This window comes from Cherax quadricarinatus, chromosome 95 (genome assembly GCF_038502225.1).
Source record: "Cherax quadricarinatus isolate ZL_2023a chromosome 95, ASM3850222v1, whole genome shotgun sequence".
Taxonomy (NCBI): domain Eukaryota; kingdom Metazoa; phylum Arthropoda; class Malacostraca; order Decapoda; family Parastacidae; genus Cherax; species Cherax quadricarinatus.
The window spans coordinates 683171-699398 of NC_091386.1; the positions used below are offsets into that span (position 1 = coordinate 683171).

The window sequence follows — 16228 nt, forward strand, 5'->3', positions numbered from 1 at the left end:
TGTCCTCCATGTTGGGTTAGGTTGGGATGGGATAAATTGGGTATCTTCGTTGTTGCAACTTTTCTCCCGTAAAGTAGACTTCTTCAGTCAGATACAGAGGCAGCAAGTGTAGTAGTATTTGAGGTGGTCAGTCCCTCAGCCTGGAGAAGAGTTCAGCTGAACTGTTCTCCAGGCTGAGGGACTGACCACCATGGTGGTGAACTGTTCTCCAGGCTGAGGGACTGACTACCATGGTGGTGAACTGTTCTCCAGGCTGAGGGACTGACTACCATGGTGGTAAACTGTTCTCCAGGCTGAGGGACTGACTACCATGGTGGTAAACTGTTCTCCAGGCTGAGGGACTGACTACCATGGTGGTGAACTGTTCTCCAGGCTGAGGGACTGACTACCATGGTGGTGAACTGTTCTCCAGGCTGAGGGACTGACTACCATGGTGGTGAACTGTTCTCCAGGCTGAGGGATCAGGTTTGATCCAAGGAATGAGAGGGTAGTTCTAATATCTTTGGTGGAGAGCCCTTCACCAGCATGAAGGCAGCAGCCCCCTCCCTTTATCAGCCCCCCTTTATCAGCCCCCTTTATCAGCCCCCCCTTTATCAGCCCCCCTTTATCAGCCCCCCCTTTATCAGCCCCCCTTTATCAGCCCCCCTTTATCAGCCCCCCTTTATCAGGGAGACCGACGGATGTATAGGTAATAAGGTAAGGTAGGTTAGGAAATTGTGACAGCAGCACTGGTAACACTGCTCTGTGTAAAGCAGACAGGGTAACACTGCTCTATATAAAGCAGACAAGGTAACACTGCTTTATATAAAGCAGACAGGGTAACACTGCTCTATATAAAGCAGGGTAACACTGCTCTGTATAAAGCAGACGGAGTAACACTGCTCTATATAAAGCAGGGTAACACTGCTCTGTATAAAGCAGGGTAACACTGCTCTATATAAAGCAGACAGGGTAACACTGATCTATATAAGCAGACAGGGTAACACTGCTCTATATAAAGCAGACAGGGTAACACTGCTCTATATAAAGCAGACAGGGTAACACTGCTCTATATAAAGCAGACAGGGTAACACTGCTCTGTATAAAGCAGACAGGGTAACACTGCTCTATATAAAACAGACAGGGTAACACTGCTCTGTATAAAGCAGACAGGGTAACACTGCTCTATATAAAGCAGACAGAACAACACTGGTAACACTGGTCTATATAGAGCAGACAGAACAACACTGGTAACACTGCTCTATATAAAGCAGACAGCAACACGTAACACTGCTTTATATAAAGCAGACAGAACAATGGTAACACTGCTCTTTATAAAGCAGAACAACACTGGTAACACTGCTCTATATAAAGCAGACAGAACACTGGTAACACTGCTCTATATAAAGCAGACAGAACAACACTGGTAACACTGCTCTATATAAAGCAGACAGAACAACACTGGTAACACTGCTCTATATAAAGCAGACAGAACAACACTGGTAACACTGCTCTATATAAAGCAGACAGAACAACACTGGTAACACTGCTCTATATAAAGCAGACAGAACACTGGTAACACTGCTCTATATAAAGCAGACAGAACAACACTGGTAACACTGCTCTCTATAAAGCAGAAAGAACACTGGTAACACTGCTCTCTATAAAGCAGACAGAACACTGGTAACACTGCTCTATAAAGCAGACAACAACACTGGTAACACTGCTCTCTATAAAGCAGACAGAACACTGGTAACACTGCTCTATAAAGCAGACAGAACAACACTGGTAACACTGCTGTAATATACTTCACGAGTCATCATCCTGGTTAAGGTAACTGACACTTGAAACTGTTCTCGCCTAATTGTGGCTGCAGGGGTCGAGTCTCAGCTCCTGGGCCGCTACTGGTTTCATTCCTGGATGGTCCCTGTAGTCACCTCTTCAGCTAGTGTATTCCAACCTAAGATAATACGTGATAAGTCTCAATAACACGTGTTCCGAGTCTTTGTTTATAGTGATCTTATTGTTATCATGGTCTCATGAATAGATATAGACGGTTCCGAAGTGTAGATAACCGGTTTAGAGAACCGGTCAGTAAGAATTAGGGGTGGAGGAGCTATTACTAGACCCCTGCAAACTCATCTAAGCGAGTACACATACGCCCCCCAAACTTCTCCATTACTTGTTACATATTGGCAAAACATTTATATTCCGTTCCAAGAATGGTAAATTCACATGAAAGTGGTGCGAGATTTAAGTTAAAATAATATACAAATTGTAGATGTGCTTGGGAAAAACATGAATGAATTACGCGGGTAAATCTGAGATTGGAAATTTACGCGGGAAAATTGGAGACGGTAGTTTTACGCGGGAAAATTGGAGACGGGAGACGGGAATTTGTTTACGTTCCCCGCAGCATTAGTGACGCCCCTCCTGAAGATCCGCCATGCAACTGTCTTTGTTTTTTCTTAAGTTCTCTCTTCCTGGTTGGCTAAAGGTCGCTTTGATAACTTCTCCCAGTGTGGCGAGGCCAGTAGCACACACTACCTCACCCACACATTTAGCTACGTTTCTTGTTTTTTTCTTCTCGGCTTTGTACAGACACCTCTTTCTCAACACTTTATATTTCCTGCCCATCTGCAATTTTCACAGACAACATTTTTGGTGAAGATATGACTTGTTCCAGGTCTGTGTTTAATGTCACATTTATTTAGCAGTTTTGCCCAGCAGTGTTGGATGACACAAGAGACGTAATTAAACTTGCTCAAACGTTTCACCCAGTTTAGGATTCGAGTTCGGGATCTTTGGATTTCCTTACAGTAGACCAAGACTCCTAGTTGATGACCCGATCAACCAGGTTGTTGGTGTAGCTGCACGCAGATCAGCTTATGCACCACAGACCGGCTGATCAGGAACTAGCTTGAGGACCTTATCAGATTACTTTTTTTTGAAGCCAGCTAGAGGTTTGTTAGTAATTTTCCCTTATGTACGAAAGGAGGGTGTTGGGGAGTCTTGGTTCCCTTACACTAGTGCGCACATCGCGCCTGTTTTTCGGGCATTTTGCACCGTCTGCCGAGCCTCTTCTCAGTAATTTCTGTCAAGCATTGTGCATTGCATTGCAGCCTGGTTGACCAAGCAAACACCAGACAAGCTTGACCTATGGTCGGGCCCCAAGAGTATAAAAGCTCTCGGAACTCATCAAACGTGTGGGTTTAGTAACTAATGTGGCAAGAGTGGGGGGTAAGGGGGTTCCTTGTGGCCACATTAATTGTGAATTACAAAACGGTCATCGCTGTGCTTCCCTCAAGGAAGGTTCCTTGATGCTGGTGAGGGGCTCTTGATCTAGGGAACTGGATCTGTGCTCCAGTTCTCTGAATTAACCCTGAATACCTTCCATCCCCCCCACAGGCGCTGTATAATCCTACGGGTTTAGAGCTTTCCCTTGATTATAATAATAATAATCGATGTGCTTCTTAACTATTTGTTCCTAGCCTTCAGGACCCATTTATACTTATTCCTGAAACTGTGTATCGTGTTTGCATCCACCACTCTTTTTCGTTTAATTCGTTGCGCATCCTGCAGCAACTTGAGACAGAAAAAGTACTCAGTAGTGTCCCTGAGGTTGGTGCGTCAGTACCTGTCATGACGCGGATATTGATCTCTCCACCACTTATATTTACACTCAAAACATGACTGTTTTCACTTTACAGGATGAACTGCCTCACTCTTCTCCCACCTAAGTATAAAAAATCACTTAAAATATTCGTGTATATATATATATATATATATATATATATATATATATATATATATATATATATATATATATATATATATATATATATATATATATATGTCGTGCCGAATATGTAAAACTGGTCAGTTAGCAAGAACTCATTTAAAGTCCTTTCTAAAAATTTCCTTTTATACATTTAAAGATATATATTTTTCATTAATGTTGATGTAAAAAATTATAACTTTGCACCAAAAGGAACTTAGAAAACTTACCTAACCTTATTATAACAAGAACAATTTATTTTAGCCTAACCCAACAAAATATATTTTAGATTTGTTTACAATAATTTAATACTAAACAAACACAGTGCAATATATTTTTTTCGTTAGGTTCAGAATGATTTTGGCGAAATTATTGCATACACAAATTTTCACTTGTCCTATATGGCAAGATGAACGTTGCTATTTAAGCCAAGATCGCAAGTTCTGCCTATTCGGCACGACATATATATATATATATATATATATATATATATATATATATATATATATATATATATATATTATATATATATATATATTATATATATATATATATATATATATATATATATATATATATATATATATATATATATATATATATATATATATATATATATATATATATTAGCCTAGCTTATTACACACTTTTATCGTAATTGGAAACTAAATATAATATTTATCATTATTTAGTGCTAAGTACAGAAGAACGTGATAGTGTTATTATTATTAGTTACTACAGAAAACTGGTCTTCAAACTTGCTCCAGAGGCCGGCTGCAGGAGTAGGAAAACTCTCGAAACCCATCTGAGGTAAACTAGGGAAATATTTCAGTTAATGTTATGGAAAATTTGAGGAAAAACTGGAACAAGACTATAAAAATCTCAAAGAACTCAGTAAAGAGGAAGATTAATGCGAGGGACTTTAGTGATAATGTCAGAAGATCTCACACTCAAGGCTGCAACAATGTTATAATTAAAAAGCACAAAGAAAATGATAGGCTGGATAACTAGACCTTCAAAACAAGAAATGACAAGCCAGTGATGATACTCTTAAAATAAATATTACTGTATGATAACGAAATTCTTATTAAGACCGGTGAAGTTATTGATCCGGAGAATGTACAGAGAACCTTCACTGTGTGTATAAATTTAATAAAGCATCAATGTATTTATTTGGAATACTTGAAGTTTCTTGACCTGTGCCCCTTAGAACTTAGGCTAGAAAGATGCATCATAATATACCTAAAAAATATTCTAGGATTAGTCCCAAATCTATAAACTGAAGTCACTCCTTGTGAAAGCAAGAAGCTTGACAAACAGTGCAAAATACCTCCAGCGAAAATCAGTGATGCAAAGAATTACACCAAGAGATAACTGTAATAGTGAGTGTAAAGGCACCAAGACTCTTCAGCACTATACCTAAGGGGAATTACCCCTTACCCCTGGCTGTCTGCAAGAGGGAATTAATATGTTCAAGTTAGTTCCTGTTCAGTTGGGCAGTGTTACATATGTTGGTTTGCATGTGGTTAACACTAAAAGCCTGGTTGATCAGGCCATTCATCATCTAGAAGGCCTGTTATGAGACCAGGCCTTGGGGGCAGTTACTCCCAAAATTGTCTTGCGGTAACCTGCTTGAGTTTCCAGGATGAGCGCCAGCTCTTGGGCTTGCTTAACTTTATTTCGAAGTGAATTAGTCACGTAATTTGAAATCGTGTGAAGCGAGCTTGTGTCGTTGTCTTTCTGGTGTTATTTTAACACTCTTAGAGGAATGTCTGCTTTCTGACCTCCATGACTCTTGGATGTTTAGGTTCCGTGTCCTTTGCCAGAGGATCCGTCCAGAGTTACATTTGACCTTGTTTAAGCCCTGGTGTCGTACACGGTAAATTGATGTACACAAGATCTACAACTATACACGTACTGTACCAATACTGAAGACGTTTCGCTACGCGTGACTTCATCTCTCCTAATAGAGACAGCTAAAAACGAGGTAGGGAAGCGAGTGGGTTGGAGGATTGAAGACATTCTTGTAATATCATAGTAGGTATATCCTTCACATAGTTACGTTTGTAGGGGTCAGTTATAATTCCGGACTCTTCCTTTCAATATTTGCTTTATTGATTCCTACCATTCGTTATATTTACCACTTTTATTTTCCTCTGTTTGTGAATATTATTCGTTTAATATTTTTTTCCCCTATGGGACCATCCTGTAGGCTCTGAAACCGAGCCTATGGGATGATCCCCGAATCATTAACATACAGTAACCAATAGTGAAAGTAGCAGATCTATGCCGGTGGTGTTGCCGCTTCAATACTGTGTCAAATAATATTTAAAACTTCCAGAGGTTGTAGCCTTTGAATACCCCTTCCTGGATTCCAGCATTATATTTTAACCCATGTACTATTAATGTATATTTTACACCAATGAATATACGGTGTTTCCTTCCCAGGACACTCATCCTCATCACACAACCCACTGTCATGTACAAAATGGTACCTATGATGTCATCTGGTGTGTAAGAAACAGTACAATACAAAGGTACTAGACCATAATCCAACTCATTTTTTATTATAGTTTGCCCGAAATACTCTGCATAACTGGACTTTCAACATGTACTCAAGTATCACCCATCTCTGTACAATGTAACATGTTAAATGTATTTGTACTGCTGGAAGGTCTTGTACCATACATCAGTTCTTGTAGGGTTGGGAAAAGTGTAGTTCACTGGGGGGGGGGGGAGCAGCGCTGTATAGCCCTTGTGGTTTAGCGCTTCTCTTTGATTATAATAATAATCACGGGGGTGGGAGGTGCACCTCTCAATACTCTTTTTGTAAAAAAAAAAGTGTTGCGTACGTGTGGCAGAGACTGAGAGTGTTGTGAGGGCCTCAGGGACGAGGCTGCTGGCCAAGGTGGGTCGAGAGGTTAAAAACTTGTCTGCCACCCACCCACCATGAGGATGTCGATGATGCTACTCCTCCTGCACCCACAAGTGATGCCATAACTGTTTAATTAAAAGTCAAGGCCAATATCTCACCGGTCATATTTATTATTGTCTCTTGGCTTGTATTTTGAACAATGAGCAAAGTATTTGGGGAGTTTTAATTGAATATAGCGTATGTAACCAATAGAAATAAGTCACTTTGACTTTTTTTTGAATGGGGAGGGGGGATCATACACTGTAAATTACCTGGCTACACTTATATGTACCTGTCAAAATCAACTTACTTATATGCCTACCAATAATTTGTATGTAAGACACAAATTGCATCCATAAGAAATGTTATTTGGATATTTGGCCGATAAATTACGTTTTTTTTTTTTTAATTTATTTGAGCATACCTGGGCACAAGAGACCATGTAGTCTCCTTTGCTCCTTCCTCTATATCCTTTCCTTTAATATACCTTTGACGAGTTTCGAGAGTTTTTGTGCTCTGTCCCCAAGTATATCCCATTGAGTAATTTTTATCTTTTATAGTATGTGCCTATGTGTATCTATTGCTGCTCACAGGAGCAATAGATATTCTTGCTCCCAGCAACCTGGGCTGTTGCTGCTCCCAGCAACCTGGCTATTGCTGCTCCCAGCAACCTGGCTATTGCTGCTGGGAGCAGCAATAGCCAGGTTGTTTGTACATTAGTAGGGATACCTGGAGTTTACCTGGAGAGGGTGTCGGGGGTCAACGCCCCCGCGACCCGGTCTGAGACCAGGGATGGGGCGATACCAAAATTTGTGCCAATACTGATAAGAACATAGAAAAGAAGGAACACTGAAGCAGGCCTACTGGCCCATGCGAGGCAGGTCCAAGTCTCCTACTGGCTTAAGCCAATGCCCCAATCTAGTCAGCTCAGGTCACAGTCACTTAAGTTAGGAGCACGGCAACTGACCTAGTAGCACAAGCTAGTCAGGTCCAACTCACACCCACTCATGTATTTATCTAACCTATTTTTAAAACTACACAACGTTTTAGCCTCTATAACTGTACTTGGGAGTTTGTTCCACTCATCTACAACTCTATTACCAAACCATTGCTTTCCTATATCCTTCCTGAATCTGAATTTTTCCAACTTAAAGCCATTGCTGCGAGTCCTGTCTAGGCTAGATATTTTCAGCATGTTATTTACATCCCCTTTATTTATTCCTGTTTTCCATTTATACACCTCGATCATATCCCCCCTAATTCTAGGTCTTTCTAGAGAGTGCAGATTCAGGGCCCTTAGTCTATCCTCATAGGGAAGATTTCTGATACATGGGATCAACTTTGTCATACTCCTTTGTACGTTTTCCAGAGAATTTATATCCATTCTGTAATAGTGACCAAAACTGTGCAGCATAATCAAAATGAGGCCTAACCAAGGATATATTGAGTTGAAGAACAACCTGAGGACTTCTATTATTTATGCTTCTTGATATGAAGCCAAGGATTCTGTTGGCTTTATTGCAAACACTTATGAACTGTTGTTCTGGTTTTAGGTTACTGCTAACCAGAACTCCCAAATCCTTTTCACAATAAGTACAGTGGACCCCCGGTTAACGATTTTAATCCGTGCAAGAGGGCTCATCGTTATGCGAAATAATCGTTATGCGAATCAATTTTCCCCATAAGAAATAATGGAAATAAAATTAATCCGTGCAAGACGCCCAAAAGTATGAAAAAAAATTTTTTTTACCACATGAAATGTTAATTTTAATACACACAAACTGAAAAAGGCATGCACAATTACATGACACTTACTTTTATTGAAGATCTGGTGATGATTGATGGGATGGGAGGAGGGGAGAGCATTATCTTCTTACTGTTTAGAAGGGGAATCCCCTTCCATTAGGACTTGAGGTAGCAAGTCCTTTTCTGGGGTTACTTCCCTTCTTCTTTTAATGCCACTAGGACCAGCTTGAGAGTCACTGGACCTCTGTCGCACAACAAATCTGTCCATAGAGCTCTGTACCTCCCGTTCCTTCAAGACTTTCCTAAAATGGGCCATAACATTGTCATTGAAATAGTCACAAGCACGGCTTGCAACAGCTGTGTCAGGGTGATTTTCATCTATAAAGGTTTGCAGTTCAACCCACTCTGCACACATTTCCTTAATCTTTGAAGTAGGCACAATGGATTCCACAACTGGCATAGGCTTCTCAGGGTTAGCCCCAAACCCTTCAAAATCTTTCTTAATTTCCATACTAATTCTCACCCTTTTTACCACAGGGTTGGCACTAGAAGCTTTCTTGGGGCCCATGGTCACTTATTTTCCAGAAACAGCACCGAAAATACTGTAATAATACGAAATATTCCGAGTGTATGCTTGGATGTTACCGCGGAGGCTGGCTGGTAAACAATGGGACGGAGCGGCACATGTGAGGCTGGCTGAGGGCACATTGGACGCGTCTCGGACGAAAATCGGTATGCGGGTTTTTAATCGGTATGCGGGGCAAAAATTTTGCGATAAAAGTAATCGTTATGCGGAAAAATCGCTATGCGATGCCATCGTTATGCGGGGGTCCACTGTAATATTAAGATCTACATTATCTAGTTTATATGTAGCATGGTTATTTTTCTGTCCAATTTTTAGAACTTTGCATTTGTCTGTATGTTAATACTCAAATTTTAGGCAGATACTCCAGGTTTATTGGCAATTTCTTTGCATTTCACATGAGGAGTGTGAGGAGTTAGTGAGGTGATTAACCCTTAAACTGTCCAAACGTAGATCTACGTTCGCTTGCGAGGGGCTCCGAACCTAGATCTTATTTTTTTTTTTATGGGGAAAATAAAGGTCGGAGCGCTACGCACGTGAACGTAGATCTACGTTTGGACAGTTTAAGGGAAGAGAGAGAGTGTTGGTGAAGAAAAGGTTTCTTAAGAGAAAGAGAATGCTGGTGAAGAAAGGGGTATACATTGGAACTCCGCTTTACGATCACCTCCCAATGCGACCAATTATGTAAGTGTATTTATGTAAGTACGTTTGTACGTGTATGTTTGGGGGTCTGAAATGGACTAATCTAATTCACAATATTCCTTATGGGAACAAATTCGGTCAGTACTGGCACCTGAACATACTTCTGGAATGAAAAAATATCGTAAACCGGGGGTCCACTGTATAGGCATACCTTGCTAATACAGCAGGATATGGACCGCCTTAAAGTGAATCACAGCCTTTGTTTCACTTGCTGTTGCATATAAAAGCCTAAAAACATGTCTACACTATCATTTATTAAGCACCCAGGTCTAAGTAAATAATGCAGAAGTAAGAATAACAAATAAAAAATATTATGCCAGTCAGCTGATGTACGGATCACCGCTGAAAATAATAAACATGAATATAATTGAAAAGTGCTATATTAGTGAAGCGTTCCAAAGCGAAGCTGTATATTAGCAAACCTCTAAAGCGAATTTCCATATTAGCGAAGCGCTGTTTTAAGCAAGCGCTCTAAAATAAAGCACCATATTAGTAAGGTATTCCTGTGTTGTGAAGTGAGGATCCAGCTTATTTAACTTCCTCTTTTAAACTGTTGTTATATTCACCTGAAAGTGCTGAAGCATAATGTCATACTCTCAGTAGTAGTAACCAGTTACCAGTAACCAGTTACCAGTAACCTGTCCGTTGACTCAACGACCAACCGTCTTGAGTCACGGTCTGTGCTGAGCTGACACTATTTTCAAAAGACCCACTACGGGGTACTGGCCAGCCGGCTAGTCAGTTTTACGAGTGTAACCAAGGAGACAGGTAACGGCTGCGGGTTCTCTCCACATATCTACGATTATACGTAATAACAGCCTACGTGAGTATTTCTACCCTAATCCACGTATTGAACTCTCACATGATAATACTGGGCCAAGTAGCAGCAAGGAGGAGTGTGCAGATGGAGGTATACGTATAAGGTAGTCAAAATCGACTGTATAATATGCCAGTTTTGACCAGAAATGGTATATAATACCAGAAAGTATGTAAATGACATGCATGTGTAATGTAAAATACTTTTATGAGGATAAGTTTTGCTTGCCATGAGTTCCTGAAAGTCAAAACGTCTCATAAATGTATGCTAACACCACACCACGTCTCTTACACAGTTTTGTCCAAGAGTCTGCATTGAAAATGGCACCGGCCCATTTTGAGCTCTGCTGTGCCACCTAATATCACCAGGCTTTATTTCAGTGTGCAGACTTTATTACCATCATTAATATATAGTAAATCCTAAATATAAAAGTCTTTTAAAACAAAAGGGTAAATCCACTGATTAAATTGTTTTTAACACCTTTATTTTCAATGTTTATTACAGTAAATAGTGTGTAGTATTATATTAGTTAAATGGTAGAGTATTTCAGTGGTTTTTATGGCATTATTTAACATTACGGGAGTAGAAAAACTCAAGAACTCGTCAAAGGTAAAGGAATATCCCCATTCATCCATTAATTTCCCTATGAAATCCATTACATATATTGAAAGTTTACTTTGAAAACCTGTACAGTATATTGTACTGTACAGTAATTGTGTTTAGTATTACAATGGGCTTAAATACAGTACTATATGAATATATGAGTTTGGAGGGATATGTTGTGTATCTTTATATGTATATGCTTCTAAACTGTTGTATTCTGGGCACCTCTGCAAAAACAGTGATTATGTGTGAGTGAGGTGAAAGTGTTGAATGATGATGAAAGTATTTTCTCTTTGGGGATTTTCTTTCTTTTTTGGGTCACCCTGCCTCGGTGGGAGACGGCCGACTTGTTGAAAAAAAAAAAAATGAATATGAAAGTGTAAGACATATTTACCAGTGTTTGCTTAAACAGGAGAAGGGGACGAGCCTACCAGCCACTCGCTTCAATAAGCGTCCTTCTCGAGGAATGCTCAAGCACATCCTCACACAGATCTACAATCATGCTGTCGTTGACCCAGAGAAACTTAATCAATATGAACCTTTCTCACCTGAGGTAAGAAACTATAAACCAGTAGTGCACGTGTACAGTACATCTTTATTTTGTAAGTCATGGTGTAAGAATTTTTTTTATTTGCAATTATAATAATGAAGTACAGTAGTAATGCATATTATATGTGTATTCAATAGGTATAAACCACAGAACAGGTGGGGTTTGAACTCGTTGTGAATGAATCCTAAAACTCCAAGCCAGTGTTACGATTCCATGAGCCATGACAGTAGATATTACAGCAAGTGAATTTATCAAGAACAATAAGGCACAATACCATGACTGGAACAATACACAAATAACTCTCTCTCTCTTATGTTAGTGTGACTCTGTAAGTGGGCCAAGTTGGACCGGAATGTTGTCGTAAAGTTCTCTCTCTCCTATATGCGGGTTATTTGTGTAATGAGTGAGTTTGTAGTTAGTGTGGTGATTAAAAAAACTTTGATATGCACAGTATTTCAGGCTTAACCCGTAAATGGTCCAAGCAGATCTACGTTCACATGTGTAGTGCTACAAAAGTAGATCTAAGTTTTTTTTACATATTTTCAAATATAACAAAAAAAAAGTAGATCAAAGTTTTTTTTACACATTTTGAAATGTAGAAAAACAAAAAGAAGATCTACTTTTTTTACATACTTTCAAATGTTGAAAAAACGTATATATACGTTTGGACCGTTTACGGGTTAATGTTGATTCATTCAGTGTGCTTGTTGCTTCATCTTTCTTTTACATGTATGTAAAATTATGACTGAATCTTTAGATAATTATTTTTTTCATAGGTTTATGGAGAGACATCATTTGAGTTGATATGCCAGATGATAGACCAAATCCACATCACTGAAGATGACATGTTTGTTGATCTTGGTTCTGGCGTAGGTCAGGTTGTGCTGCAAATGGCTGCTTTGACGTCTTGCAAAATATGTGTTGGTATTGAAAAAGCTGAGACACCATGCAAGTAAGTTCCTCACATAGTTAAGACTGGACATACCAGTATGTTAATTTACCTTTCCAATAGTTGTAGCATATTGATTATATAAATTATTACTTTAAAAGATGAGTTCCTGCACCTTGAAGGATGGGTGAGGATGATGCAGGTCAGAGGGTCATCTGAACTGTGATGAGGATGATGCAGGTCAGAGGGTCATCTGAACTGTGGTGAGGATGATGCAGGTCAGAGGGTCATCTGAACTGTGGTGAGGATGATGCAGGTCAGAGGGTCATCTGAACTGTGGTGAGGATGATGCAGGTCAGAGGGTCATCTGAACTGTGGTGAGGATGATGCGGGTCAGAGGGTCATCTGAACTGTGGTGAGGATGATGCGGGTCAGAGGGTCATCTGAACTGTGATGAGGATGATGCAGGTCAGAGGGTCATCTGAACTGTGATGAGGATGATGCAGGTCAGAGGGTCATCTGAACTGTGAATGAGTCAGCACACTCCTGACAAGACACTGATTGAATGATGATGAGAATGTTTCTTCTGTTTTGGGTCCCTGATGGGAGATGGCCAGTGTGTTAAAAACATAAATGAAAAAATAAAGGCACCGAGGGTCATCCAGTGCAAAGAATGGCTGGGCTTCCATCATTTGCCTGTTAATTACCAGATAGATACTACTAAACTGCAGTTGTTAACTGCCAGATACACACACTAACTGCAGTTGTTAATTACCAGATTGACACACTACCTAGCAGTATATTCCACCATCCTCAAATCGATTTGTCATTTTTTTTTCAGTAGATGGTGCATAAGACATTTCTGGCAGTGATCAAAACAGTGTTGCCAAATACAATTTTTTTGTAATTCATTTGTTTGTTAGCTGATCTTAATAAAACTTTTTTATAACAATACTTCATGCTGATTCTAACAAAAAAAATATAAATGAAATCAGATGATAAATAAGAACTAAAAAAACATTGTGGTGAGGGTAGATAAACCCTTGAAATCAATTATGGTTATGTTGGGTGTTAAGCACAGTACAGTAGAACCCCCGTATCCACTGATTCAGTATCCGCAGTTTCAGTTATCCACGGTTTACTGTGGCCCAAAAATACCTCTTCATAGCCTAAGAGAAGCTGTGATCTCAGTAGTAGTACCAGTTCCTAGTAACCAGTTACCAGTAACCAGTGTACCAGTAGATGACTCACTACCAACAGTCTGTGTGAATCATTGACTGTATTCATATTGCTGCTGACCATAGCAGGATTTCAAACACCCTCACCCGTAGGCACTATGGGTCAGTCTTAGTTAGGCAGCAGAGAGAGACAGGTCGGCTGTTGGCGCTTCCCATACTTCCCGATATATATTATACGTACTACCAGCCTACGTGAGTATTTTTACCCATCCACGTATCGAAAACCCACATGACAGTGAAGTTCTTCCCACCAGTGAAAAAGTGATAGTTCTCCAATTACTGTGCATAATTTATCAACTAAACTTTATAATGGGTATACAGTGGAACCTCAAATATTAAACTTTCTTCAGTCCAGAAGGCTGTCCAAGTGCCGTTACCGAATGAATTTATTCCTATCAGGAATAATGTAAATTAGATTAGTCCATTTCAAACCCTCAAACATACACTTATAAAAGCACTTACAAAAATACACTTACATAATTGGTTGAGTTGGGAGCAGTTCGATTTTTGAGGTTCCACTGTATATAGGACTTACATATAGGGTTTGCTACTGTCCACAGTTTTGGTATCCATGTCAGGTCCTTGGAAGGTATCCCCTGAGGATATTGGGGTCTTACTGTATTTACACAGATTTTTTTGTGGCAGCATGTAACGTTACTTCATAGGCCTAGATCAGGTGTTAGGCTGTATGTAATTGTTAATGTGTGGGTTTATTTACAGATATGCAACTGAAATGGACCGTTTGTATACAAAATGGATGAGATGGTATGGCAAAAGACATAGTGAATACAAGTTAATGAAAGGTGACTTCTTGAAGAAAGAACATCGTGAAGGAATTACTGGTTCTTCCATTGTCTTTGTCAACAATTTTGCCTTTGGGCCAAATGTAGACCATATGCTCAAGGAGGTATTTGCCGATCTCAAGGATGGGGCTCGAATAGTCTCTTCAAAATCATTTTGTCCTCTTAACTTCAGAATAACTGATAGAAATTTAAGTGGTAAGTATGTGTTTAAGTGTTGAAAATATTTGTAAGGTTGGTAGACAGCAACCACCCAGGGAGGTACTACCGTCCTGCCAAGTGAGTGTAAAACGAAAGCCTGTAATTGTTTTACATGATGGTAGGATTGCTGGTGCCTTTTGACTGTCTCATAAATATGCAAGATTACAGGTACGTCTTGCTACTTCTACTTACACTTAGGTCACACTACACATACATGTACATGTTTATTTATACACACTCATCTGAGTTTTCTTTGATTATATCTTAATAGTTCTTGGTCTTATTACTTTTCCTCATACATCCATGGGGAAGTGGAATAAGAATCTTTCCTCTGTAAGCCATGCGTGTTGTAAAAGTCAACTAAAATGCCAGGAACAACGGGCTAGTAACCCCTTTTCCTGTAATAATTACTAAAAAGAATAAGAAAAGAAAATTGTCGAAGTGGGAAGTCTGAATGTGTGTGGATGTTGTGCAAATGATAAGAAAGAGATGATTGTGGATGTTGTGAACGAGAAGAAGCTGGATGTCCTGGCTTTGAGTGAAACAAAGCTGAAGGGGGTGGGAGAGTTTCAATGGAGAGGAATAAATGGGATTAGGTCAGGGGTTTCAAATAGAGTTAGAGCTAAAGAAGGAGTAGCAATAATGTTGAAGGATAAGCTATGGCAGGAAAAGAGGGACTATAAATGTATTAATTCAAGGATTATGTGGAGTAAAATAAAGATTGGATGTGAAAAGTGGGTTATAGTAAGCATATATGCACCTGGAGAAGGGAGAAGTGTAGAGGAGAGAGAGAGAGATTTTGGGAAATGTTGAGTGAATGCGTGGGGAGTTTTGAACCAAGTGTGAGAGTACTTGTGGTTGGGGATTTCAGTGCTAAAGTGGGCAAAAATGTTATGGAGGGAGTAGTAGGTAAATTTGGGGTGCCAGAGGTAAATGAAAATGGGGAGTCTTTAATTGAGCTATGTGTAGAAAGAGGTTTGGTAATAAGTAATACATATTTTATGAAGAAGAGGATAAATAAATATACAAGGTATGATATAGTATGTAATGAAAATAGTTTCAGATTATGTGTTGGTGGATAAAAGGTTGATGGGTAGGCTCCAGGATGTACATGTTTATAGAAGGGCAACTGATATATTGGATCATTATTTAGTTGTAGCTACAGTTAGAGTAAGAGGTAGATGGAAAAAGAGGAAAATGGCAACAACAAGTAAGAGGGAGGTGAAAGTGTATAAACTAAGGGAGGAGGAAGTTCAGGTGAGATCTAAGCAACTATTGGCAGAAAGGTGGGCTGGTGCAAGTATGAGTAGTGGGGGGGGTTGAAGAGGGTTGGAATAGTTTTAAAAATGCAGTACAGTGGAACCTCAAATATCGAACTTTCTTCAGTCCAGAAGGCTGTTCGAGTGCCTTTACCGAATGAATTTATTC

General features: G+C 39.6%; 1 protein-coding gene across 10 annotated transcripts in view; it reads left to right on the plus strand.

The window, feature by feature from the left end:
- The window catches only part of gpp (DOT1 like histone lysine methyltransferase grappa), a 409864-nt gene that overhangs the window by 302865 nt on the left and 90771 nt on the right, over positions 1-16228 (plus strand). For all 10 annotated transcript variants that reach the window (XR_011394677.1, XM_070104816.1, XM_053798787.2 and 7 more), the window contains exons 5-7: positions 11535-11675; positions 12449-12624; positions 14520-14797. Coding sequence is in view for 9 of the 10 variants with exons in the window: in XM_070104816.1 (XP_069960917.1) it covers positions 11535-11675; positions 12449-12624; positions 14520-14797 (595 nt within the window). In the remaining variant the exon portion in view is untranslated. The remainder of the gene's footprint in view (positions 1-11534; positions 11676-12448; positions 12625-14519; positions 14798-16228) is intronic.